At 51.4% G+C, this 23,397-nt stretch overlaps 7 protein-coding genes across 7 annotated transcripts; 2 read left to right on the forward strand and 5 right to left on the reverse strand.

Moving 5' to 3' along the window:
• Positions 1 to 4,945: 4,945 nt before the first annotated feature.
• On the reverse strand, positions 4,946 to 6,830 carry PV10_05815 (uncharacterized protein; the record flags this gene model as incomplete). Its single annotated transcript, XM_016370536.1, has 3 exons — positions 4,946 to 6,216; positions 6,285 to 6,620; positions 6,689 to 6,830. 3 exons carry the CDS (start codon positions 6,828 to 6,830, stop codon positions 4,946 to 4,948), a joined length of 1,749 nt encoding a protein of 582 aa, XP_016222829.1.
• A 546-nt stretch (positions 6,831 to 7,376) lies between these two features.
• On the reverse strand, positions 7,377 to 9,431 carry PV10_05816 (uncharacterized protein). Its single transcript, XM_016370537.1, has one exon. It carries the CDS (start codon positions 9,102 to 9,104, stop codon positions 7,782 to 7,784), a length of 1,323 nt encoding a protein of 440 aa, XP_016222830.1. The 5' UTR covers positions 9,105 to 9,431; the 3' UTR covers positions 7,377 to 7,781.
• A 977-nt stretch (positions 9,432 to 10,408) lies between these two features.
• On the reverse strand, positions 10,409 to 12,541 carry PV10_05817 (uncharacterized protein). The gene is made up of 2 exons (XM_016370538.1): positions 12,374 to 12,541; positions 10,409 to 12,316 (listed from the first exon to the last, which is right to left on the reverse strand). Exons 1-2 carry the CDS (start codon positions 12,423 to 12,425, stop codon positions 10,446 to 10,448), a joined length of 1,923 nt encoding a protein of 640 aa, XP_016222831.1. The 5' UTR covers positions 12,426 to 12,541; the 3' UTR covers positions 10,409 to 10,445.
• Positions 12,542 to 12,856: 315 nt separating this feature from the next.
• Positions 12,857 to 15,147, forward strand: PV10_05818 (uncharacterized protein; the record flags this gene model as incomplete). The annotated part of the gene is made up of 2 exons (XM_016370539.1): positions 12,857 to 14,155; positions 14,210 to 15,147. The coding sequence occupies 2 exons, from the start codon at positions 12,857 to 12,859 to the stop codon at positions 15,017 to 15,019; spliced, it is 2,109 nt and encodes a 702-aa protein (XP_016222832.1). The 3' UTR covers positions 15,020 to 15,147.
• Positions 15,148 to 15,745: 598 nt separating this feature from the next.
• Positions 15,746 to 16,933, reverse strand: PV10_05819 (uncharacterized protein; the record flags this gene model as incomplete). The annotated part of the gene is made up of 1 exon (XM_016370540.1): positions 15,746 to 16,933. One exon carries the CDS (start codon positions 16,931 to 16,933, stop codon positions 15,746 to 15,748), a length of 1,188 nt encoding a protein of 395 aa, XP_016222833.1.
• Positions 16,934 to 18,008: 1,075 nt separating this feature from the next.
• PV10_05820 (uncharacterized protein) lies at positions 18,009 to 19,477 on the reverse strand. The gene is made up of 4 exons (XM_016370541.1): positions 19,314 to 19,477; positions 19,070 to 19,248; positions 18,922 to 19,019; positions 18,009 to 18,586 (listed from the first exon to the last, which is right to left on the reverse strand). The coding sequence occupies exons 1-4, from the start codon at positions 19,358 to 19,360 to the stop codon at positions 18,128 to 18,130; spliced, it is 783 nt and encodes a 260-aa protein (XP_016222834.1). The 5' UTR covers positions 19,361 to 19,477; the 3' UTR covers positions 18,009 to 18,127.
• Positions 19,478 to 19,663: 186 nt separating this feature from the next.
• PV10_05821 (centromere/microtubule-binding protein cbf5) lies at positions 19,664 to 21,842 on the forward strand. The gene is made up of 3 exons (XM_016370542.1): positions 19,664 to 19,965; positions 20,046 to 21,061; positions 21,118 to 21,842. The coding sequence occupies exons 1-3, from the start codon at positions 19,857 to 19,859 to the stop codon at positions 21,448 to 21,450; spliced, it is 1,458 nt and encodes a 485-aa protein (XP_016222835.1). The 5' UTR covers positions 19,664 to 19,856; the 3' UTR covers positions 21,451 to 21,842.
• The last annotated feature ends 1,555 nt before the right edge of the window (positions 21,843 to 23,397 follow it).

A 23,397-nucleotide genomic window follows, 5' to 3' on the forward strand; every position in this document is an offset into this window, starting at 1 on the left:
CATGTGCACAAGTCCGGCCCCCGTCTTGTGACAGTGATGGAATAAGCCATCCTGGAGAGTTTTATTTCGTCCTTGTGGAACTCGAATCTCCATAGGATGAGGAAGCGGACCCTCCTTCGTAGAGTTTTTTGGAATCCGACAACCATGGTGGTCCCCCAGACAGGTGGGCTGCTTCCTTATCGCTTCCGAGTTTCAATACTGATAGACCCACCCTTGCTGTCCCATGGGTGGGTCCGTCCTCGCATCCAGATATTTTGCCCGTCTTTATCGACCAGTCATCATTTAACCTGATGTAATAACCGTTTCCTCGTGGTGGCTATCGATACGCCTTCTGGGGCATGGACATGGCCGTTCATGCGGCATGTAAGCAGGGTAGCCGCGGAACAGAACACCATTCCTAGACGAAATCCCATTTCCCACGCGCCGGTGCAAGAAGCGGGTCAACATACCAGCAACGCCCGGTGTTTACTTTTGTTTTTGAGATGGAACTCTGGCGTCGTGTTGCAGATATTCACGTCGCACCACGGTAGCAGCTCAAGTCCACGTCCCGCGTGCTCGCATCCATGTTGTCAATTAAAAAGGTTCTGATTGCAAACCGTGGCGAGATCGCCGTGCGATGCATCAAAGCATGCAAGGCTGTTGGGGTCACCAGCATCTCTATCTACAGTAAAGCCGACTCCAACTCGTTGCACGTTAAGCTCGCCGACCAGGCCGTTTTGTTGCGAGGCCAAAATGTTGATGGCTACCTGAACACGTAGGTGATCCCTCCTCCCTATTCCTCTCCTCGTGCTGTCCGTGGATGTCCAAGAGGATGCCTTGGTGCTGACGAGAACCCATGCTATATACAATAGTGACGACATCTTGGATATTTGTCGCACCCACCATGTCGACGCCGTCATTCCCGGATATGGCTTCTTGAGCGAGAACACCGACTTCGCCAAACAGGTCACGGATGCTGGCATGATCTTCGTTGGTCCCTCACCGGACTCGATCAGCGAGATGGGTTTGAAACACCGAGCCAGGGAGTTGGCAATCTCGCTCGACGTCCCAGTGGTGCCGGGAACTGAACTGCTGACGACAGTCGACGACGCCCTCGCGGCCGGCGAGAGACTGGGTTTTCCAGTGAGCTCTATCCCCCCTACATACGAGCTGTGTCATACCCAGTCTGGCTCCCCTCGCCTCACTCTCCAGAGTCTAACTCCAGGTCCTCTCATCTAGGTCATGCTCAAGGCAACGGGCGGTGGCGGCGGCATGGGCCTGCAGGTCTGCCATAACGCCGAGGACGTGTCGGGGGCATTTGCCCGGGTACAGAGCCGAGGAGCCAGTCTCTTCAAAAATGCAGCGGTCTTCATGGAGAAGTATTATCAATTCAGCCGGCACATCGAGGTACAGATCTTTGGCAATGGCGACGTCGTCGCGCATTTTGGCGAGCGAGAGTGCAGTATCCAACGACGGCATCAGAAGGTGGTCGAGGAATGTCCGAGCCCGTTCGTCGTATCACACCCAGGTCTGCGCGAGAGGTTGACACAATGCGCTACGAGGTATGCTGGGGCCATCAAGTATAAGTCGGCCGGCACGGTCGAGTTCCTGGTGGACGACATCACGGGTGACTTTTTCTTTCTGGAGATGAACACCCGCTTGCAGGTAGAACACGGTATCACCGAGCTGTGCTACGGGGTCGATCTGGTCGCCATGATGCTGCGCCAGGCCGACTGCGAGAAAGCAGGACTAGGTGGCCTTCCGTCGAAAGAGCTCCTTGATCTCCAGAAGCCTGGCCCTGACGGAGCTGCTATCGAGGTTCGCGTCTACGCCGAGGTGCCACACCGCGACTTTGCCCCGTCGCCTGGATTGTTGCAGTCGGTGGAGTGGCCTGTCGGCGATGGGGTCAGGGTCGACACTTGGGTCCAGACGGGGCAAACAATTGCTCCCTTTTACGGTACGGAACCCTGGCCCACCGAGTCTTTACGAGATTTCCCTGACAGTCAAGTATACAGATCCTCTCATTGCAAAAGTCATGACCAAGGGTGCGAGCAGAAAGGAAGCTGCTCTCAAAATGGCCAAAACCTTGGGCGAGGATACAGTCCTTGACGGGCCCATGACCAACCTGTCATTCCTACACGCCGTCGTTTTGTCCGAGCGTAAGTGATGAGCTAGACCTTTGAGGAATCGGTCTCCCAGTACTGACTAGGGCTCTAGCATTCCTCAAAGGAGAAACGTTGACCAGCTTCCTTGACACCAAGTTCACCTTCAAACCCACCGTGATGGACGTCTTGGTTCCCGGCGCCTACACCACTGTCCAGGACTACCCGGCCCGCATTGGGCAAGGCCACGGCATTCCCAGAAGTGGTCCGATGGACGATGTCTCTGCTCGAAGTAAGATAGCCCCAATATCCGCGTGTTTGGTTTTCTAGCAGTGGGCTGACGATAGGCGCTGGTAACAGTCGCCAACATGATTGTTGGAAACGACGAGGGTGTAGAGCTTCTCGAAATCACCCTGTCTGGTCCTGAACTGGCATTTTCAACCTCGGCCGTTTTCGCCGTCTGTGGTGCTTCTGCTCCAGTCACGGTCGACAACGAGACCAGACCGTTGTGGTCAAGACAAGTAGTCAAAGCTGGGCAGACACTGAAGATTGGCTCCATCGAAGAGAATCGCGGGTGCAGAACATATCTCGCCATCAAGGGTGGATTTCCAAAAGTGTTGGTCAACACTCACCACATGCCGCCCCTTTGTACCTCCCTGCTTGCACTGCGACACCAGCTGATTCTCTCTTTTCTCTTCTCATAGGGCGCTCCAATTCGGCTCCAAGTCAACGACCGTCAATCTCAGCTATGGCGGAATCCAGGTGAGTCTACTTAGATCCCCGTACTTGTGGGGAACCCTTCCCACCAGAAAAGAGTCTAATGTTTTTCGCAGGGCCGTCAATTGCGACGTGGTGACTCAATTGCCCTGAGCGCCGAGAGCGAACAATGGGCGACAGAGGCTGTTGAATACAAGCTTCCTCGCTCCCTGATCCCGGATTACAGCATCAGCGAGGTCTACGTGATGCGTGGGCCGCATGATTCAGATGAACTCATGACCCTTGCTGACCGCAAGATGCTGTACAGCAATCAGTGGAAAATCGGGCACAATTCGAATCGGACTGGAGTGAGGCTGGTGGGACCAGCACCACAATGGGCACGGAAGGACGCTGGCGAGGCTGGTGCGCACCCTTCCAACAGATTTGAGTGAGTAAATTCAATTCCATCATACCGCGAGTATCAGATGCGGTCAACAGTGCCACGGCGCATACAGCTGACCTCCAATGCTCATAGTTACGGCTACCCCTGTCCCGGCGGCCTGAATTGGGGAGGAGACTCTTCCATCTTGTTTGGCGTTGACGGCCCCAGTCTGGGTGGCTTGATCACCAGTTCTACCGTGGTGGCTGCGGACTTGTGGCGACTGGGGCAGTTGAGACCTGGCGGAACCGTCAGGCTCCGCACCACCACATACACCGGCGCTCGCGAGTTGCAGCACCGTGTAGACGACTTTCTCGCTCGGATCAAAGCAGCCGTCGGCGGTATAGCCGGAGCTGCCACGGCTCTGTCGCCCCTCAACCTGGAGCTACCTATTGAGGAGGATGAGCCGATCCTGAAGACTGTCCCTGCAGAAGGCGAGTTGCGCCCGCAAGTGGTCTATAGACAAGGCGGAGACACCTTTCTCCTGGTCGAGTTCGGCCTTCAACGTGCCGACGTCTTGGTGGTGGCCCGGATCCGGCAGTTGGTGGAGAAGCTGGAGGCTTTGAAGGACTGGCGGCTCAGCTTGGGGCCCAATATCAACTCCGTCACCATCGAGTACGACCCCAAGCTGGTGAGCCAGGGAGACTTGGTCGCCCGGGTCCACGAGCTGGAAACCTCCATCGAAGCCACTATCGACGTCCGCCTCCCCGTCCGCGTCTTCCGGCTGCCTGCGGTCATCGACCACCCTGCTCTGAACGAATGCATCGAAAGGTATAGCGGCACCGTTCGAAACAAGGCCGTCTATCTTCCCGATAATCTCGAGTACCTCGCGAAGAACAACGGCCTTTCGTCGCGCCGACAGGTCTTCGACATGATGCTCAACACCAAGTTTCTGTGTGCCGCTGTAGGCTTCTATATTGGAACGCCCATCTTGTTCCCGCTGAGCCCCACGTACATCATGGGGCAAAAGTACAATCCGACGCGGGTGGCCACTCCAGGGGGAACCATTGGTATGGGCGGCTCGTTATTTGCCATGTATCCCAGGGAAGCCCCGGGCGGTTACATGCTCGTGGCTCGCACGCTGGAACTCTGGGACACGTACGGGTCAAAGCCAGGTTTTACGCCGTCCAAGCCTTGGCTCTTCGAACCCTTTGACATCATCACCTACTATGAGGTCTCTGTAGAGGAATACTCCAAGCTAGAATCCGAGTATTTCGCCGGCAAGTACCAATATCAAATCCAGGACGATGTTTTCGACTTGAAAGACGCCTACGCCACGTTTCAAGCCGCCCGCACAGATCCCAAGGTGATTGAGTACCGCGAGCGGCAAGCGAAAGGGATTGCTGAGCAGGGAGAGATCGAGCGCGGCCTGTACGACGAATGGATCAATGACCTCAAGCTCCGAGAGCAAGAGGAAGCCGAGCGGCTGAAATCTCTCCTGGCTGAATCCACCATAGCCGTCGACTCGCCCATGGATGCTAATGTCTGGAAGGTTGAGGTCAGCGAAGGCGACGTCTTGAAAGAAGGCCAGCTGGTCGCTATCCTTGAGGCCATGAAGATGGAAATCAACGTCTACGCCCCACCCGAGGTGGATGGCGCCACGGTTCGGGCGATCGCCAAAAAGCCCGGCAGCACCGTGGCCCCAGGCGATTATATTGTGGTTGCCAGCAAGTGAGACTTCTTAAAGAGACAAAGCAAAAACAAAACCTCAAAGAAAAAGAGATTAAAATCAGTATATAAAGTACGAAGACTTCTGATCCACCGTCCGAATATACTCATGTAGTTCCTCCTGGCCTCGTTGGAAACCATCTAAAGGTGCTCGATTGAGCATTTCATCCGATCGTAGCCATATCTCTTCTGTGTTGGACATCATTTGGTCTCGACTCACGTCACGATAGTAGTCGCGCATTGAAATATGTTTCCGCCGCGCCCAGTCCCGTTCCTCGCTCGTCACCGCCTCTCGCGCAGTAAGATAGAATGGGAGCGGTAGGCAGGTATCTGGCCCACAACCAGCGACCAGGAGGTCCATTAGTCGGACTAGCTTGCCCACCACGGCTCGAACTCGTGGCGAGTGGGTTTGATCCTGGTATACACGGCGGTACAAAAGGAGATGTGCGGTCCAGAAGAAGCATTCGCCCACACGGAGGAGTGACTGTCTACTCGGATCTGCACTCAACGCTCGCGACTGATCTGATTGTCCACCGTCGTCGCTGGGGTCTGGACTCGATGGGTCTGTGGAAACCATAGTCTTCACGAACGGTTGGTTCGCTTCTCGAGACAGGTGATAGCCATTCTTTTGTCCCCAGAGATGAAGCTGAGTTTCAAGATCATAGGCTTTTTCGAGAATCTCCGTCACCTTGTCTGGGGCGACATTTTCATCTCTGTCGCGGGCCATGCGCGCTATCTTGACCAGGAAACATGCCGTCACCTGCGAACAGCCGCTCATCTCGTAGTAGCTGGGATATGTCTGGTCCCAGAACTCCTCATTGGGCTGGAATAAGGCAAAGTCCTCTGGAGCCAGAGGAGCCGCCTGGCGTAGGAGGGCATTGGCGAGGTCCATCTGTGCGAATCGTTGGAACATCAGCCGGAAAAAGAACGTCTGTGGAGGAGTACGAATGCATCCTAGACTACGTAGAAGGTGAAGAGCATATCTCAAATGTGCGTCAGTCGAGTTCGAGCCACCTAAAATCGCATTTGCCACTTGTAACAGTGCCGCTGCTAGAGCACCTTCTTTGATAGAGAGCTCGCTGGATAGAGTTAATGATGAATCGTCGGGCGCCGCAACATTTGACGCCGCCCGACGGAGGGACTGAAGTGCCCGCTGTTGCCTACTTATAACCGTTTGTAGGTTGTTGAGGCCGAAGTTGAACATGTGTTCGGTGGCGAGCGAAACGATGCTGTCAAGCAGGACTGAAGAGCCCAAAGCCTCCGTTGCGAGTGCACGGTATGGGTTTGAAGCGCTTTCAAAGGCGGGTAGCCGACTGGCCAAGCACTTGACGACTGTCCTCTCGAGGTTAGCGGGTGTGCCAACGCAGGGAATTCGAACAAGAAATCAGAGCACTGCTTACACCATGTCCACGCCGTTTGAGCCCCGAGCGAAGAGAAATGGGGGGATACCAGCGTGTCGAGATTCTGCTCCAGAGCCCACACCTGGACGATCCCTAGTGACGGGGTCTGTGGGGAGTCATCCTCGGACGGTTTTTGGGCCGGTGTTGACGGGGAGGGTTCAAGTTGGCTGCCTTTGAGCACGTTGGTTACTGTTCGCGTGCTTCGCTCACCTGATTCCCAGGTTGACCATTTAAAAGGGGGAGGATAATGACACTCGAGCTTTCGAATGGTGCAGGAGAGGCAACTTGGTCGCTCCTCGTCACATTTCTGATGTCTTTGGCGACAACCGTCACAGCCTGCGAGACATGAGACATCAGGCGCACTCTCCACAAATGAGATGGTCGGGAACAGCGCGTCAACTTACCGTGTCGTGAGCGGAGGAAGTTTCTTTTCTTGCCCATGATTCTGATATTTCTAGCAGAGGCCATCTCAGGCCAGATTCTGGAGGTATCAATTCCTAGGAAGGAGGGCGGAATGGCATATAATCGACGGCGATATCGACCCATTGGAGTTGGGAGACAAGCCTCTACCCCGAGGTAATCTCCTGGGCACCATTTCCTGTTATCTCTACTCCACAATCGTTCATTCAGTTGTTTTATTCGCTCTCTGACAAGTAGCCGTTGACTTCTGTTTTGTCACTGATAAGGGGACTGATGTGCTCCTAGGCCATGGCTCAGGTGTAAATCCAATCATTCTCTTACAAACCACTGAAGTGCTGACTTGGTGGTGGAGTCTAGTAATAGATCTACCATGTCAACCACCGAATGCTGGTGGCCATCTCGTCAGCGACCATTGTATTCGAGACTGAAGTAGACATATGGAGCAGCAGTCCCTCGCTCGTACGGGTTTGCTCCTAGATAGAAGAGAATTATCTATAATACGAATTTGGGATAATAGAAGACAGACCCCGGCGAGCCACAGGTTCCTATGAGGATTCGCTTGCTGATCACGTGGTCGACTGCAATGGGCCAGGGCCTCTCAATTTCGTACATATACCGTATATACGTACTATAGTGCAGCAGTGCCTATACGAGAAGAGTGGAAGAGTTGATGTCCATGTCACTACGCTCAATTATTAAAGTCCCTACGCTATCTTAAAACTCCTCAATCATGTATATATGAAAACACATAAATACACCTAGTTACCACTATCGCCGTTCACCTAGCCAAATATCGCATTCAATGGTATCGTAAATCAAAACATAAATGCTCACACTATTATCAAGCCAATATTTCTCTGAGACCGCACATCATTACCGTAGAGGTAGGCGATCATATCCTGATTCCTTCCCATTATCTCAATATCGGCATTCATGTCCAAGAAACTGCCTCGTAAATTGTAAAATATCATGCAAACAGCACCAGCTTGCTGATTAAATTAAGTGGTTTGGTTTCATCATATGATTGCGTTGTGCAACAGCCTCGAAAGTGGACTGCATCTGTGAAACTCCCACAAATCACGACACCCTAGCGTAGTCCTGGGGATTGTATGAATACTGTCGCTGTTGGGAAGGAAGTCCTTGAAATCCTGTTGGAGGTTGCTGCTGTTGCTGTTGCTGTTGAGGCTGCAGCTGCGGCGGTTGCGGCGATTGTTGTTGTTGCGATATTTGTGGAGGAGTTTGCTGGGGGGGTTGTTGAGAATTTTGGGTGGAGCTTGGGTCAGGACTCTTTGGCGGATCTCTCACTATATTCTCATGAGAACCAGGTAGTTCAGCAACAAATGCACGCTTTTCGTTGCCGGGAGTATACATTCTGTCGTCGCCGTGCTGATAAGAGCTTGGATGTGAGCTGACCGAGGCGGCATAACTCTGTCGGTCTGAGGTCGAGCTGTTGATCGGGAATTGAGACTGTTGTGGTGATGAGGCCGACAACTCGGACATGTTTGACGAAAACCTCGCTCCACCAGGTGCCTGGTATTGCTGTTGCTGTTGGTATTGCTGCGCGGGGTTGGGGGCATAGTGTGTACTGCCAGGCATTTCAATGGCAAGACCCTGAGGAGGTTGTAGGTAGCCATATTGAGACTGACGGGCATATGCAGATTGAGGATGGGCAGAGTTGGGGTGGGCTGAGTAGGGATATGCAGATTGAGGGAAGGCTGGATTGGCAGGCGAACCAGGGGGAAAGGCATGCGGAGACCCAGGTGGCATTCCAGGTGAGTAGTGACCATGACCTTGAACGTTCTGGGATCGATCGGCCGGATTGGAAGTCTTGAGTTTCCCCTGGTCGAACATGGCACTTAAGACTCCGGCGTCGATCAACTCAGCCTTCTTGACAAGTCGATCAACCATGGTCTTGGATGATGCCTTCATTTCTTTCTTGACGAAGCCCACCATGGTGGGATTACACTTGATCTCAATATCCTCTCGAAGGTAGAGTCCTGAGGCGGGTGCGCCACTTCCCAACTCTCGAGTCTCAGGGGGTTCGCCTTGTTGGTTGCCCCGGATCTGCCATTTGTTGCGCAAGTCGACGCCCATGGGCGCATAGACATGTGTTTGCAGACCCCATGGCATATCATGGAAGCAGCCATTGAAGGAGATTTTGCCTGTGCCAGCTTTTCCAATTCCAGGAATGAACTTTATCCGCTCGGTGATTTCATACCATGTAGAGAAAAATTCGTCTGGAGGGGCACTCTGGGGCGCCTTGATTGCCTTGACTTCAATGACGAGAGGGTTGAGCTCGATTATTTCTTGATGACTATGGAGCATGTCAATCGCAAGTTGACGAGGAATATGCGGGGGAATGGGCGTGATAGTAGTGAAGACTGATTTCCTTTTCATCATCTTGCCAGAGTGTCAGCGGTGAATTAGGAGGGAGATTGGGTGGTAGGTAAGCAGGAGCGCAGTCAGACCTGCGGCCAAGACGGGCGACGACGACGAGGGTGGCGGCTGTTTGGTGTAAGAGAGGATTCGCAACAGCAGACGCGAGGACCAATATGAATCGAGAGTATTATGGAAAGGTTGAAGTGAATCAAACAAGGTACATGCGCAAAGAAAAGGTAAGAAAGGTGCTATGTCAGCGACGGTGTAGTCGGTGGTGAGGACGGCGATGCTGCTGAGAAACTGGAATCCATTCAGAAGCTGACAGCGCAGCGCAATGACGGAGGGAGGCCCGAGGGTCTGTGAGGTGTGTCAGGCTGGGGGAGAAACGGGCTACTTACGGCTGGCCAAGGGCCGAGAAGCCCCTCAGGTTCCAGGCGCAGTCAGGGAGTCGTGGGAGGGAGACGAGAATAGGGAACAGGGGCCCTGGATCATTGGGTGATTGGGTCATTATGGGGGCTCTTGGGCGAGCAGTTCTTCAATATTCAGCCCTTAATGCGGAAAATATAAACTCTATCGCCTTTACGGTTGGTCCCCCACTAACTACCGTGGATGGAGTTGGCAGTGGCTACAGTATACACTCAATTCTCACCCACTTTCATGTGGAGATGGTATTCGATCAGCGCAGAATTTCATGTCGCTACAGATAAATTCGTGGCTGAGTTGAAATGAAGAATGTAATAGAATAGTTGTTCAGGGCCAGCTGCTGGCTGCCAGATCCTAGGCCAGCTTGAGTGTCCCAAAATGGAAACGGAAACGAGTTTCAGCTGAAGAACACTCTAGGCCTGGGCAGTGTTGATGGTCACAAGGCATGCATGGCATCCCAACTCTTACGAGCACTACCTCGAACGACTGACACTGAAGGGCGTCGTCCGTAACATTATATATACCTAATCATCTCTGATCAACTCTTCCATCCTCAAAATTCTATCTTCCTCTAATCAATTGTCAGGCAGCAACGTCAATTCCTCCAATGATCCTTCCACACGCAAAGGACTTGACGTCCAACAATGTTACACGCCCCGTCTTCCACATTGGGTATTGCGGCGCCACATTTGGAATTCTTCTGGCCATACGGAGTACATTAACCAGGCAGGAACTACCTGCAGTTCGCCTGTGGAACGAATCGTCATTCTGCGCAGCTTCCCAAGCGATGACTTCTCGGATGCACGTAGAACCGACTCCGTCCGCGAATCTTCTGGTCAGCCATCGCAAGGGAAGACAATTCCTCAACACACGAGTAGCCTATTGCCATGGCCAAGTTCTGCCGCAATCGCACCTTCGAGTCATTCGATTCACTGTCTATCATTTACTCGCTTGCATCCGCTTGATGCGCTCCTCCGCCGCTCTCGCCCTCCTCTCCCTCTCGAGCCTCATCCTCAATTCCGGTGTGAGGCCACGAGCCTCTTCTTCGCGTTTTTCAGCGCCCGTCTTGTCTGCAAGAGATTTGCCTGGACCTGCTTTCTTTTCTATCCTTCCTACATGTCGCTCTTCCTCCTCCCGCCGAAGTCGCTCGAGATCTGCTTTTCTCCTTTGTGCCTCTGCATCTTCAGAGGCCGACTTCTCTTGCTGGTTCTTTGTCTCATACTCTACTTGGGTCAGTGCGGATGGTATATGAGTTGCGCCCCAGTCAAAAGCACCTTCTCCAAGCTGTGACCGTGCCACTCGAAACGCATCCCTCGTTTTCGTGTCCCCGGCAATCTCGTATGCTGTCTTGCCATCGCCATTGAGAACCGTAGGGTCTGCGTTCCCCTTTGTCAGAAGCGACAAGACTAGCGCCGGCGAATTCGTTGACGCAGATAGATGCAGTGCTGTCGGCGCGTGATGATGTTCTGATTCGGGCCAGAACCTGAAATCAGCCGATAATTCATTCTTCGTTAGATAAAGCAACACTCCAGGCGCCTTGGACCGTCGTATTAGGGCCTGTAGCTGGCTGGTGTGCAATCTGGCAGCTTCCTCTTCCTTAGTAAGTTCAGGGCCCGTGGCTTTGGGCTTGGTTTCTTTGGCGACCTGCTTCTCTGGTGGTCGCGTTTCCAATGTTGTATCTACCAATCTCCCCACTTTCAACCGTGTCAATTCTTGAAACGATCGAAGAAGTTCTGCCTGTGTTGCTCGACGTGTGCTGAATGGAAACCCACGAATCCGGGGGTCGTTCTTATGCAGCATCTGGCCATCATATGGGCCGAACAATGTCCGGCGATTTGCTGCACCTGTCGCTCGAAAGAACAACAGTTCTGCAGTATTGATCATACCTCTCCACTCTCCCAACACCTTTCGAACATCAGTTTCCAGCGCCATTTCGTTGTACCTTCGAATTGAAGATCCAGCAGAGTGCGCATTCCCTTTCGCATTGTCGTTGGACGATTGAGATCCACCCTGTTTTCGTCGAGTCGTATATCTGTGGAACGTCTTGTGTGCCAATACCACGGCATGACGTTCTTCAACGCCACCAGCGCCTTTTCGAATTTCAGGTACAAGAGAAACAATCATGGCTGCAAAATGTCCGCCACCGATCATGCAGAGGAAAAAGTGCGGATCTTGCTGTCTTGGTATGGCCTTAGCCCCTCCGCTTTGTTTGGCCATTGTGGGTTTCAGCTGCTTCCGCCGAAGAATGTCAACCGTGGTCGACGACGCATCTTCTTGTTCGGCATTGGACAAGATCGCTTTGTAAACCCCAAGCCCAATATTCTCGCCCAGCTTGGGGCTGGAAAGCCAGATCATCGGCGCATTGCCTGGCCCTACCTTTCCGGGCTTGTGGTCAACATCTTCCAACCCGCTTGAGTGTAGATTCGCTTGCTTCTTCAAAAGTGCACTCAGTATGCTATCGCCAGGTGTGTTCTGAGCCTCTTCATCTTCCTCCGAATCCTCGGTATCCGATCCAGATATTGACTCGTCCAAATCTCCGATCAACTTGACGAATGTCGCTTCATCGACGCAAGGTAATTCTTTAAGGCTTAGTTTGAGGTTATATTTGTGGAAATCGGATCGGACATGTTGTCTCTGGTCTTGCACATTTGTGAAGCTAACTCTGCATAGGGCACATGAGGTCGAGCCTACGGCAGACTCGCCTTTGGTGACTTCCTGGCCTGGCTGAGAATTCTCCTCGGCGGAAGATGACGTCGAATGGTGTTCAACAAGAGTGAGGCTTTGGAGGAGTTCTATTGGTAGGTCGTAGACTGGGAAACTGATCAGCGGATGCCTAATTGAAGGACACTCGATAAGTCTGAACATACCGTAGAGTGGCCGTTTGAGTAGAGGATTGGCCTCACTGATGGGATCCACCATTCTGAGTATGAGCTGAGGCAGGATACTAGCACTAGTCAGATGTGACTATCATGCCGGATAATACTGGCCCATGCAATCGTGTGCAATTGCTGTGTAGTACAATTAGAATATTGCCGTCGCAGGAATATCTGAATAATGACTACGAGTTTGGAAGTTTGGAAGTTTGGAAGGTACGTCATTGGAGATCATGTGATTTGGCGTGTTCCTGCCTGCTTCACCTCGCGTTGGGCGCGTTTTGCCGCCTTGCGCTTTCTTCTTTTCGGGGATCGACAGGGGCTGCTGCCTCCAAAATCCTCAAAATACTCAAGACTCGTATCACCTTGTCCGCCCTTAAAAGATGCTCAAGAGTCTCTCGTTTCTTTTTCGCAGTCAAATCTCGCTCTGGGTGATGACATAAGTCAGATCTGCACTGACCACTAACTTTTAGAAACATGCCACGAGTCAAACAGCCTGCAAAGGCACGGAGCCGAACTCTAGATAGCGTTGCTGTCACTTTTGCCTCTTTTTCTCCATCTCATCATCCGAACTTTGATGGCAAAACCCTAGCCCAATTGAAGGCTGACATCACTTCTTGCGGTGGATCTTATGTCACAAAGCTTGATACGGCAACACATCTGATTGTCTCTGAATCTCAATATGTGAAACGGATCAGCAAGGTCAAAGAAGCCCTTGAAGATCATTCCTCGGTCACCATAGTTTCCTATGACTGGCTAGCTGATTCGTTGGCCTCTAACACCCCGGTTTCTGCCGCCAATTATCTTCTGGAACAATCCAATACTGCCGCCAACGGCGCCAACGGCACCAACGGTCATGCCGCATCACCAGCTTCGGACGTCAAGCAGGACTCTAGCAAGGCCAGCAAGGCTAGCAAGCGCAAACACGAGGCTGATGATGGCGATGACGACAAAAAGAAACGTAACAAGCCTTCTGCCAACAAATCAAAGTCGACTGTAAAGGCTCCGCCTGTCACTGTGGTCCCAGTTGACGATCAGGTCCCGGACTCTGCAGAGTATACTGTTTATGTGGATGACACAGGACTCCCATGGGACGCAACACTAAACCAATCCAATGCCGGGAAAAACAACAACAAGTTCTACAGGCTTCAGGTGCTCGCCCACAAATCTGGCTCATACCATTGTTGGACACGTTGGGGCCGGGTCGGCGAACGTGGGCAAAATAAGGTGGCCAAAAGTTTGGCTGTGGATCCAATCATTGCCGAGTTCAAGAAAAAGTTCAAAGACAAGAATGGCAACGCTTGGGAAAACCGAGACGGGCCTGTCAAGAACGGAAAATACGTCTTGATTGAGATTAACTACAACGAATCTGATGACGATGAACCTTCTACTCGAAAACAATCGAGCAAAACCAAGAAAGAAGAATCCGAAGAGGAAGAGGAAGAAGGTCCTCCTGTCGAGAGCAAACTGGCTGTCCCGGTGCAAAAGTTGATGGAACTGATCTTTAACACAGATCTGTTCAACGCTACCATGAATTCGCTTGATTATGACGCGACTAGGATGCCCTTGGGAAAGCTCAGCAAAAAGACGCTCTTGAAAGGCTACGAAGTTCTCAAAGAATTGGCCGCTTTAATCGGTGATAGTGCGTCAGCAAGTCTGACAGCTACTAACTACGCCGCTGCAGTTGAACAGCGCAGCAATCTGTATTTCTCGCTTGTTCCTCATGTGGTTGGCCGGAATGCGCTCCCTATTCTCCGAGATATGAGACTCATCAAGGTACTATAGTTTGATGAGATGGAAAGGAAATGTGAATGCTAATCTTGCGCGCAGAAAGAGATCGAGCTCCTGGAGACACTGACGGACATGCAGCTTGCAAATGAGATCATGAAAGCCGCCAAAGGAGCCAAGGTAAATCGAGACCCGGTTCATATCCTCGACAGACAATTCCATGGCCTTGGTCTAAAAGCCATGACTCCTCTCAGCCCTTCCAGCAAGGAATTCAAAGAGATTGAGACTTATTTGAGCAAGTCATCTGGTCATACGCACTCGATCACATACGAGGTTGAGGATATCTTTCGCATCGAGCGTACCGGCGAGGATGACCGCTTCCAGAATTCCGAGTATGCCAAGTTGGGTGCGAAGAGCGATCGCCGTTTGCTTTGGCATGGCTCGCGTTGTACCAACTTTGGAGGAATTCTGAGCCAAGGCTTGCGCATTGCACCTCCAGAAGCCCCAGTCTCAGGCTACATGTTTGGCAAAGGTGTCTATCTTGCCGACATGAGCACAAAGAGTGCGGGCTACTGTGCTTCTTATGTCAGTGGCGGTACAGGTCTCCTATTGCTATGCGAAGCTGAGCTTGGAAAACCTCCTCTCAAGTTGACCAATGCCGATTACGATGCAGGAAAGCGTGCCAAAGAGAACAATTTAATCTCCACTTTGGGAGTAGGTGCAACGGCTCCTCAAGCATGGAAAGACGCCGGGTGTATTCACAAGGATCTGAAAGGAGTTCAAATGCCTGATGTGACGAAGAAACCACCTGGTGCAACCAACGAGGCCAACGCTTATCTGATGTATAACGAGTACATTGTGTACGATGTTGCTCAGATCAAGCTGAGGTATCTTTTACGAGTGAAGATGTGAAGTGATGCAGCTTTCGTAGCTGACTTCGTAGCTGACTTCACAAGAAGGACATAACGAGGATATTTTAGACTCTCAGGCATCATCACAAAATAACCCCGTGTCATCTAGGCACACCATGGAAGCACATGCTCTAACAACATCTGGCACATTTGCTGAAACAAGTATTGCCACATGTGGTTGACATCACCAAAGCTTGCATTCTCCACATCAGAAGTATTTGCTCCATGACTATTGTACTGGTCAAAACCCACAATATCTCACCATGCCTGCGCCTGATATGACTGATCGAACTGCTGATTAGCATTTTATCGAAGAGGCTGGTCATTGCATCTGATGCTTGAAAGTTTTACAGTTCCCAATGAAAGGAAAAAGATTTCAAAAAGGTCTCACTTTTTGCTTGTTTTGAACCTATCCGAGTATGTAATTGTACATTTTCTTTGTCATGAGTTTCGTTTTTCAATGCAGGAAATTCTTTCCCCTTCCGCCATTCCATGCATTTTCCAAGTCTGGCAGTCTAATTTCCTTTTCCTGGTCTCCCAAATGGACCTGTCCTTGCCGTCCGTTTTTGTTTTTGAGCACTCCTGTGCATAATCCAACTTCTACTTGAAACATTGCCCCGATGGTCGCGGTCACGGTCACGAGAGCCGTGTGTCGGAATGCTTTTTGCCTTCCAAGCAGCACCCTACCCTACCAAATCGCAGAACCAACCAAGATGAATCAATCCTCCTAGCGCTTATGGATCTGTTGACCTGCATGTCCAAAGCCAGCAGGGACACCAGCAGGTCCGTTTCCAATGGGAGGTGAAACCACGACAATAGCTCCACCACCATTCCTTCCATTTCCATTGCCGCTACGTTCATTGCCACGACCGTTGCCGTTGCCGTTGCCGTTGCCTCTGCCGCCGGCGCCGCCTCCTGGACCACGCTCAGCACCTCGTCCAATACCCTGATCATGGCCAGGAGCTTGAGCCGGAGGTGGAGGTGGAGGAACTTCGCCTGCTACCTCTGGAGGCGGAGGAGGAAGAGCAGGACAAACTTGTCCTGCCTCAAGCGTGATACCCTGAGCAGCAAAAGCAGCTTCGACATCAGCGATACCAACCGCGCAAGCAGCAGCGATGGCAGCAACCGTAGCATTAGAATTCAAGAGAACAGGCTCGACACCCAAGGTTTGCACTGCAGCTGCTGCTTCAACTGCCGTGGCGAGTGTTGCCGTGGTTTCGAGAGCTGCGGTGGCTAGTAATGTGTCAGTGGCTGTTGTTTCGACAGAGGCGGTTGTTAATGCTGTGTTGACCGCTAGGGTATCGACGGCAGTTGCTGAGACTGTGTCAACCGCAGCGGTCTCTGTAACGTCGGTGACGGCGACGGCGACGCCTTCGGCGGTGGCAGTGGCAGTTGCGATGGTGGCTACGACAGCAGTATCTGTCACTAGGGCGGTCACGTCGACATTCTCCACTTCAGCGGCAGCACCAGCGCCAGCGCCAGCACCAGCAGCGAGAACTCCAATGGCTGCTTCGACTGCACGAAGAACACATTGCTCGGCCTCTGCGCCAACAGCTGCTGCTGCTGTAGCGACGTTGTCAACGGCGGTGGCGGTGGCGGTGGCGATGTCAACAGATTCTGTGGCCGTAGCGAGGGCAAGATCGTCAGTGGTGAGTGCGACAGTGGTTTCAGTGGCAATAGTGACGCCAGTCTCAGTGCCTTCAACCTGTCTCTTAGCCCTGAACCCCCCATATCTCTCACCACTGGGTGGTGGCACGACATAGGCCGAGACAACTGGTGCAAGCAAGCTGGGGATCAGCATAAATGTGCCCATTGCCAATGGTTGTACGCCATGGCTCCTTGGAGTGCCAGACCAGGCCAAGGCACTCGACATGGCCAGAGGTGAAAGAAGACTGAGGTGAAGGAACCGGCCCATGATGTGAGATGTCTAGTATGTGTAAGTGATCGTGTACGGAGACCTGTCCGTGTCGCGTTTTGTTGATGGGTAAAAAACAAGAAGCGAAAAGCAGGGAACAGCCGGGTTCCGTATGGTGATTGAGTATCTCTGTGGTATAACCAAAAGATAACCGAAGGAATGGAATCTTTGACGAAATGAAAAGGAACAACGCAGGACCAGCCGCGAGTGAGTGAATGAGATAGAAGAGATACCGGGTGCGAGCAATGCCGTGGAAGTTGAACCATTCGTTTCATCGAGGACTAAAGCGAGCATCTATATGTATGTGCTTCGAGAATTCGAGAACTCACCAACTCACTCACCATCTCCTTACCAAAAGGGCGATCTGCATCTCATTCCAAATTGACTTGTTTCTACCTCGGTCAGGTCCAAGAGGTTGAGACGCATCTTGCCCGATATTTGTGATTTGAGTTTCGCCTTGCAATTGACTCTTTGGGACGATTTTCAGAATTTTCCAGCAAGATCTGTCGATTCAGAGACGAACATCCACACATCCCAGCATCAAGCGATTCAAGCGGCCTCAAGCGACTTGTTTTCGTAATGGGATTAAGCATTCGTCTCCACTGTTGCGACCGCAGCAACGTGTGACATGCACGGGTATGGAACACGTGGGTACGGTCATCAGTTGGAGTTTTGTTGTCTTTCTACCAGAAAGTCAAGGATGGCCTTGTTTGTTGAAGTCGGAATTTCTGGTACCGAGACGGATTGTGTATGAGCCACCTGGAGTCCAACGAGGCTCAGATGTTACAAGATGTTTAGCTTCATCTTGTTGGTTCTCGACATGGTTGGGACAAGGTTGGGGCCCCTCTTGACTTGAAACCCGCCTTGGCATCAATGTGAATGTGGGTTGGATTCTGGAACCTGGATGACTACAATACGGAGGAACTGTATATGGAAGACCTCCTTGACTCTGCATTCTTTACGGATATGTACACATGCGTACTTGTATGAACACAATGATGTAGAGCTGGGTTTTGAAACCTGGAGAATTGATAGTGTGTCACAGGATGACCAGTCTGGATGTCAAAATTGGCATTGGTCGTTAAAAAACTTGTTCATGTTCGGGTATCTGGAGTCTCGCTAATTGTTATACAAAGTCATGTTGGCCCATTAATTTCCAGTACTTGTTCAAATGTTGTACTGTTGTTCATTCGTTTAATCTCCACCGAGTCTGCGTCCCGCGCCTCTGCCGCTCCAACTATTGGTGAAGCCACTTGTCCATCCACGACTCTGTTGTTGTGCCGCGGGCTGGCCGGCTCGAAAACTTGTGCCGTATGGCTTACGAGTGAATGCACTTTGATCTGCGCCGAAAAAGCGTCTCACGGCCGCCGGTGTCTGGATAAAATTACGACCACCCTGAAAGGTAGGGTACAGTCGGGTGAGGAAATCATAAAGATGTGCAGCAACAACTCCGGTCACTTGTTGCAAGGCTGCACCAGGACCACCCATGATCAGGGTCAGAGTCAACATTGCCCATGGAAGGAGTTCCACGGGAATTTGGAAGATGACGAAATGCGCCTTCCTTCCCCGATTGTCCTGGGCATATGTGTATATGATCGCCAGCATGAATGCTTGTGTGAAGATGTATGAGCTGAGGAAAAGGCCTGCCGTTAACTGTATTTCTGGTCAGCCAGATCAACTCCACAACAGCTTCATTGCGTGGTGATGGGGTTGATAAATGATGTAGGGAGCTCCAACCGCAGAACGTAAATAAGATGGTTACGTCAAGCTTTTCTCAATTGAGCTGCCACCATGCCTGAACCACAATACAGTCCTTTGACAGATTTGCGAATGACGGAGCTGTATGCGCAACAGGGGTAATCTTCCTCAGTTCCAGGAACCGCTTCAGCTAGAAAAGGCTGGGCGGGCAGATATGCGAGGTGTTTAGGGGTTGGGGAGGGGAAAGATTCAAATATGTAGACGGTAAAGCGACCACAGAAGAGACTTACCCAGACAACAGTTGCAATGAAAACAATATAAATGAAGAAATCCCCAGGTTGAGTAAAACTGGGTGAGTTGAGCTCCAAGCCCGATGCATAAGTAAACACTGGATAGATGTCAACAGTGCTCTCTGCACACAAGTTGTGCTGGACTTACTAAAGTACAGGTCAAAAACGAAAGAGAAACCGGATCCGGTGAGTAGAAAGGGTGTGAGAAGTCGCCAGAGATGAGGAGGGAATTGGTACAGAAACGGTGTGAAATGGACAATATAAGATGGATCGAGAAGACCTCCATGAACAAGAGCCGACTCTGCAAACATTGCAGCAACAATCGTTCTGTAGTTAGATTTGTTAGTAAATTGACGAGTAATACAAGCTCTGCAGTGTAGGTGTAGACCAACCTCGTGACAGGAGGAGCACTCCAGAATTTCTCCATGATATCTGCCATCTTGTTTCTCTCACAGTCACCTTCGTGACCTGACCAGTACAGACTCACAAGATAGATATGTGAAGACAAATGCTGGTGGCTGATGGCTGATGCCAAAAGCAACAGAATGAGAACACGCTGGCTTTGACAAAGAAATGATCTTCTGACGAGAATTGGAGAAATTGCAGAAATAATGATGCCAAGAGTTGAATCCCACTAATCCTCAAAGGGTTAGCGTTCAGAGGCAGAAATCGTACCTCACTCCGCACCGAGACTCGCCCAGTCAAGAACTTTTTCTTACTCCTCTCTCCATCCATTCGCGAAATACATACTGCCATTTCATCCTGTGGAAAAATCCATTTTTCCTACCCCATATTACCTCTCTGTATCTCTTACGGTCGTCGAGGCTGAGGTGCCCTCAAGTCAGCAGCTTTTCTGTCGCCAGAGTCGTATTTTCCCTGGTCATCTTTATTCAGCACCCGTCTCCGCAGCATCTCTTGCTGTCACGTTGGCCAAAATGGGCAAGGTCGAGGTGCAAGAGGTTGACTACAGCATCAAGCCAGAAAATGTCACTCCTCAGATCCCAACATCGGAATGGCCTTTATTGCTGAAGAACTATGAGAAATGTGAGTGCGACGCAAGCGAGCAGTCTGGGCTTTGCCATGGAACCAACTGCATAAAATACTAACACAATCTTCCACTCCAGTGTTGATCCGAACTGGCCATTTCACACCCATTCCCGTTGGCTGCACGCCGCTGAAACGCGACCTCAAATCCTACATTTCCTCGGGTGTGATCAATCTCGACAAGCCCTCGAATCCCTCCAGCCACGAAGTCGTTGCATGGGTGAAGCGAATCCTGCGAGTCGAAAAGACCGGTCACAGCGGTACGCTCGATCCCAAAGTGACGGGATGTCTGATCGTGTGCATCGATAGAGCCACTCGCTTGGTCAAGTCACAACAGGGAGCAGGAAAAGAATACGTCTGTGTGGTGCGACTACACGACAAACTCCCCGGTGGTGAAGCGCAATTTGCGCGAGCCTTGGAAACCCTGACTGGTGCTTTGTTCCAACGTCCTCCCCTCATCTCGGCCGTCAAGCGACAACTGCGTATTCGAACGATCCACGAGAGCAAGCTCTACGAATTCGACAATGATCGACATCTCGGTGTGTTCTGGGTGAGCTGCGAGGCCGGAACTTATATCAGAACGCTTTGCGTACACCTGGGGTTGCTTCTGGGTGTGGGTGGCCACATGCAGGAATTGCGCAGAGTGCGGTCTGGGGCTATGGATGAGACCAAGGGCATGGTCACATTACACGATGTTCTGGATGCACAGTGGAGCTATGACAACAACCGAGACGAGGCATATCTGCGCAAGGTGATCTCGCCGTTGGAGACTCTCTTGACCACATACAAGAGAATAGTGGTCAAGGACAGCGCAGTCAACGCCGTCTGCTATGGTGCCAAACTCATGATCCCTGGTCTGTTGCGGTTCGAAGCCGGCATTGAAGTACACGAGGAGGTCGTTCTCATGACGACTAAGGGCGAAGCTATTGCTCTAGGTATTGCTCAAATGTCGACTGTGGAGCTGTCGACATGCGATCATGGCGTCGTAGCCAAGGTCAAGCGATGTATCATGGAGCGTGATCTCTACCCGCGAAGATGGGGCATGGGACCAGTCGCCGTGGAGAAGAAGAAGATGAAGTCTGACGGCAAACTTGACGTGAGTTACCACATCCGTCGTGTGACAACTTGATGAGCATTACTGACAAAGGGCAGAAATATGGACGACCAAACGAAGCGACCCCTGCCAACTGGACCGCCTCATACACCGATTACAACGCACCTGAAGGAGCTTCTGCTGCCGCGCCTGTCAAAGAAACCACCTCACAGTCCGATGTGCTTTCTGCACCACCTGTTGCACCCAATGGCGAGACGGATGTGATCACCGCGACCACCGCCGTGAATGGTGAAAATGACAAGAAGCGAAAGAGCAAACATGACGGTGAGACGGCAGAAGAGAAGGCTGAGCGCAAGCGGAGGAAGAAGGAAAAGAAGGAGAAGAAGGAGAAGCGAAAGAGCAAGGGTGGAGACAGCGATGATAGCGACTAGATGTGAAAGCGCTATTTCTCGAAGGTTTGGCAGTCGATGACTATGGCCAACACCTAAAAAATCCTGGAAATCTCCACCCACGACCGAACGACTCAGGCTATCGGATCTCGTTCATCAGTATCTGGCGTTCACAGGAGTGAAGGCAGCTTCAAGCGCATGTTCGATCAAGGGCTTGGGCTAGGGCTAGGGCGGGAGGTTGGGAGGGCCTGGCGGGTTCTCGAATCATTTCCATCACCAATGTCGCAAGTACCATGAAAATTTGATTGTATCTGCAAATTCTGAACGTGTACAGCGCGGTTTCGGTCCGGTGAGGTAATGGTCGTTCGTTTGACGAGCTGATGGCGGTCTGGAGAGTATCTAGATAATATCCGAATACAATCAATGTCATGCAGAAGAGTCTTACCAATGTGATGAAATCTGTTGACGGCAGTCATGCATCTCGAAACCCGGTAGGATTGTAACACTCAAAGAGAGATCGAATGGTCTGTCTGACCTCAGCGCTGATTTGTCTGTCTCGGAACTGAAGCTGATACCATCAGGTTCGACGTGTGGGCATGCACGTGGCATGTCACAAGCGCTGATCAGGTTGCCTTTTATAGTTAAGGGTTGCCAGAACTGCCGGCCTCAACGACGAACAACAACATTCTTACCATGTGTGTAATGGTCGCAGACAGATCAGAGAGTAGCTCTGGGCACTACAGACATGGTCCGTTGGTAAGGTTAGCTCTGCCGTACCTGTAGGCCTGGTCCGCCAATAGGCACCATAATCCGATAGTCAGGAACCTGTCGAAGTATTATAGAATTGGGATGTGGTTGCGATTGCCGATCGGCAGCACTTCTGGGTGGAATGTCACAATGTGAGTTTGGTATGTTCGCTTATTCAAGCCTCATTCGTCATTGGAGGCCCTGATCGACTCTGTGGGTGACAAAGTCTGGAGATGTGACCTTGGATATGAATCATAGGCCTGCACGACCTGGTGGTGATGGTGTCTTGGAACCAAGGATACAGATGATTCGGATCCGAACTGACCATATGGACATGACATCGAGTCGAGAAATGTGTGCAGTGTGTATTATATCTCCTTCTTCCAACCGGTTCGAATGCACAGTATGTGGTAGTGGGATCGACTGCTCGGAAGTATCACCCGACTGGATCAGCTCGACTAGCCAATAAGAGTAAGAATGAGCCGCATCTGCATGAGGAATCGGGGCCCATATGTCATGCTCGTGGTATCAGATGGCTAGCATCTGCCGAAAACTGGGTGTTCAGAGGACTCAGTTGACTACCAATCCCCGGATGAATACCCGATACTGAGATAGTCAGTGTCAACCACATTATCGATCTATGGATTGGCGTGTAGATCTTCCCTTAGAATTTTAGTCAGGGAGCCACGGAGTTCACTCGTAACCTGGCGCGTAACCAGATATTCAAATCTAGGGTTAGGCACGGCAAGCACGGAGGGAACACGGGGACTTGAGACTGCACCGAGGATTCTCCCGAAGTGTCGATCAGGGAGAATGCTGTGATATACAGTGCAGTATGTACGTAAGTTTGACAAGCATGAGAAAGTTCTCCAAGGGATCGTCCCGTGAGCAACAAGGTTTCGAAGGCTGGTATTGGACTCGGTAGAACATCAAGCCAGTAATTGCAGATATGGGGAGGGAGTCGGCAACTGCAAAGGGAAGACGGACGTGGTACTCACAGGAGGATTGTATGTCGTCAAAGGGAAAAGGGACGATATGGGCAAAGGTGAGGGAGATGGTGAACATGTTATTTCAGGCAACCGACCAGTTGGCCAGTTCCATGCAGACAACAAGAAAAAGGTCTGGCCCAATGGTTGAGGTTGACGTACAGAGACACGAGAGAGAGAGAGAGAGAGAGAGAGAGAGAGCAGGATGTTGTGCTGATGGGTCTTTCCAAATGACCTGTCGTGCAGTCGTGCCTGC

Source organism: Exophiala mesophila (assembly GCF_000836275.1).
Source record: "Exophiala mesophila strain CBS 40295 unplaced genomic scaffold supercont1.4, whole genome shotgun sequence".
Taxonomy (NCBI): domain Eukaryota; kingdom Fungi; phylum Ascomycota; class Eurotiomycetes; order Chaetothyriales; family Herpotrichiellaceae; genus Exophiala; species Exophiala mesophila.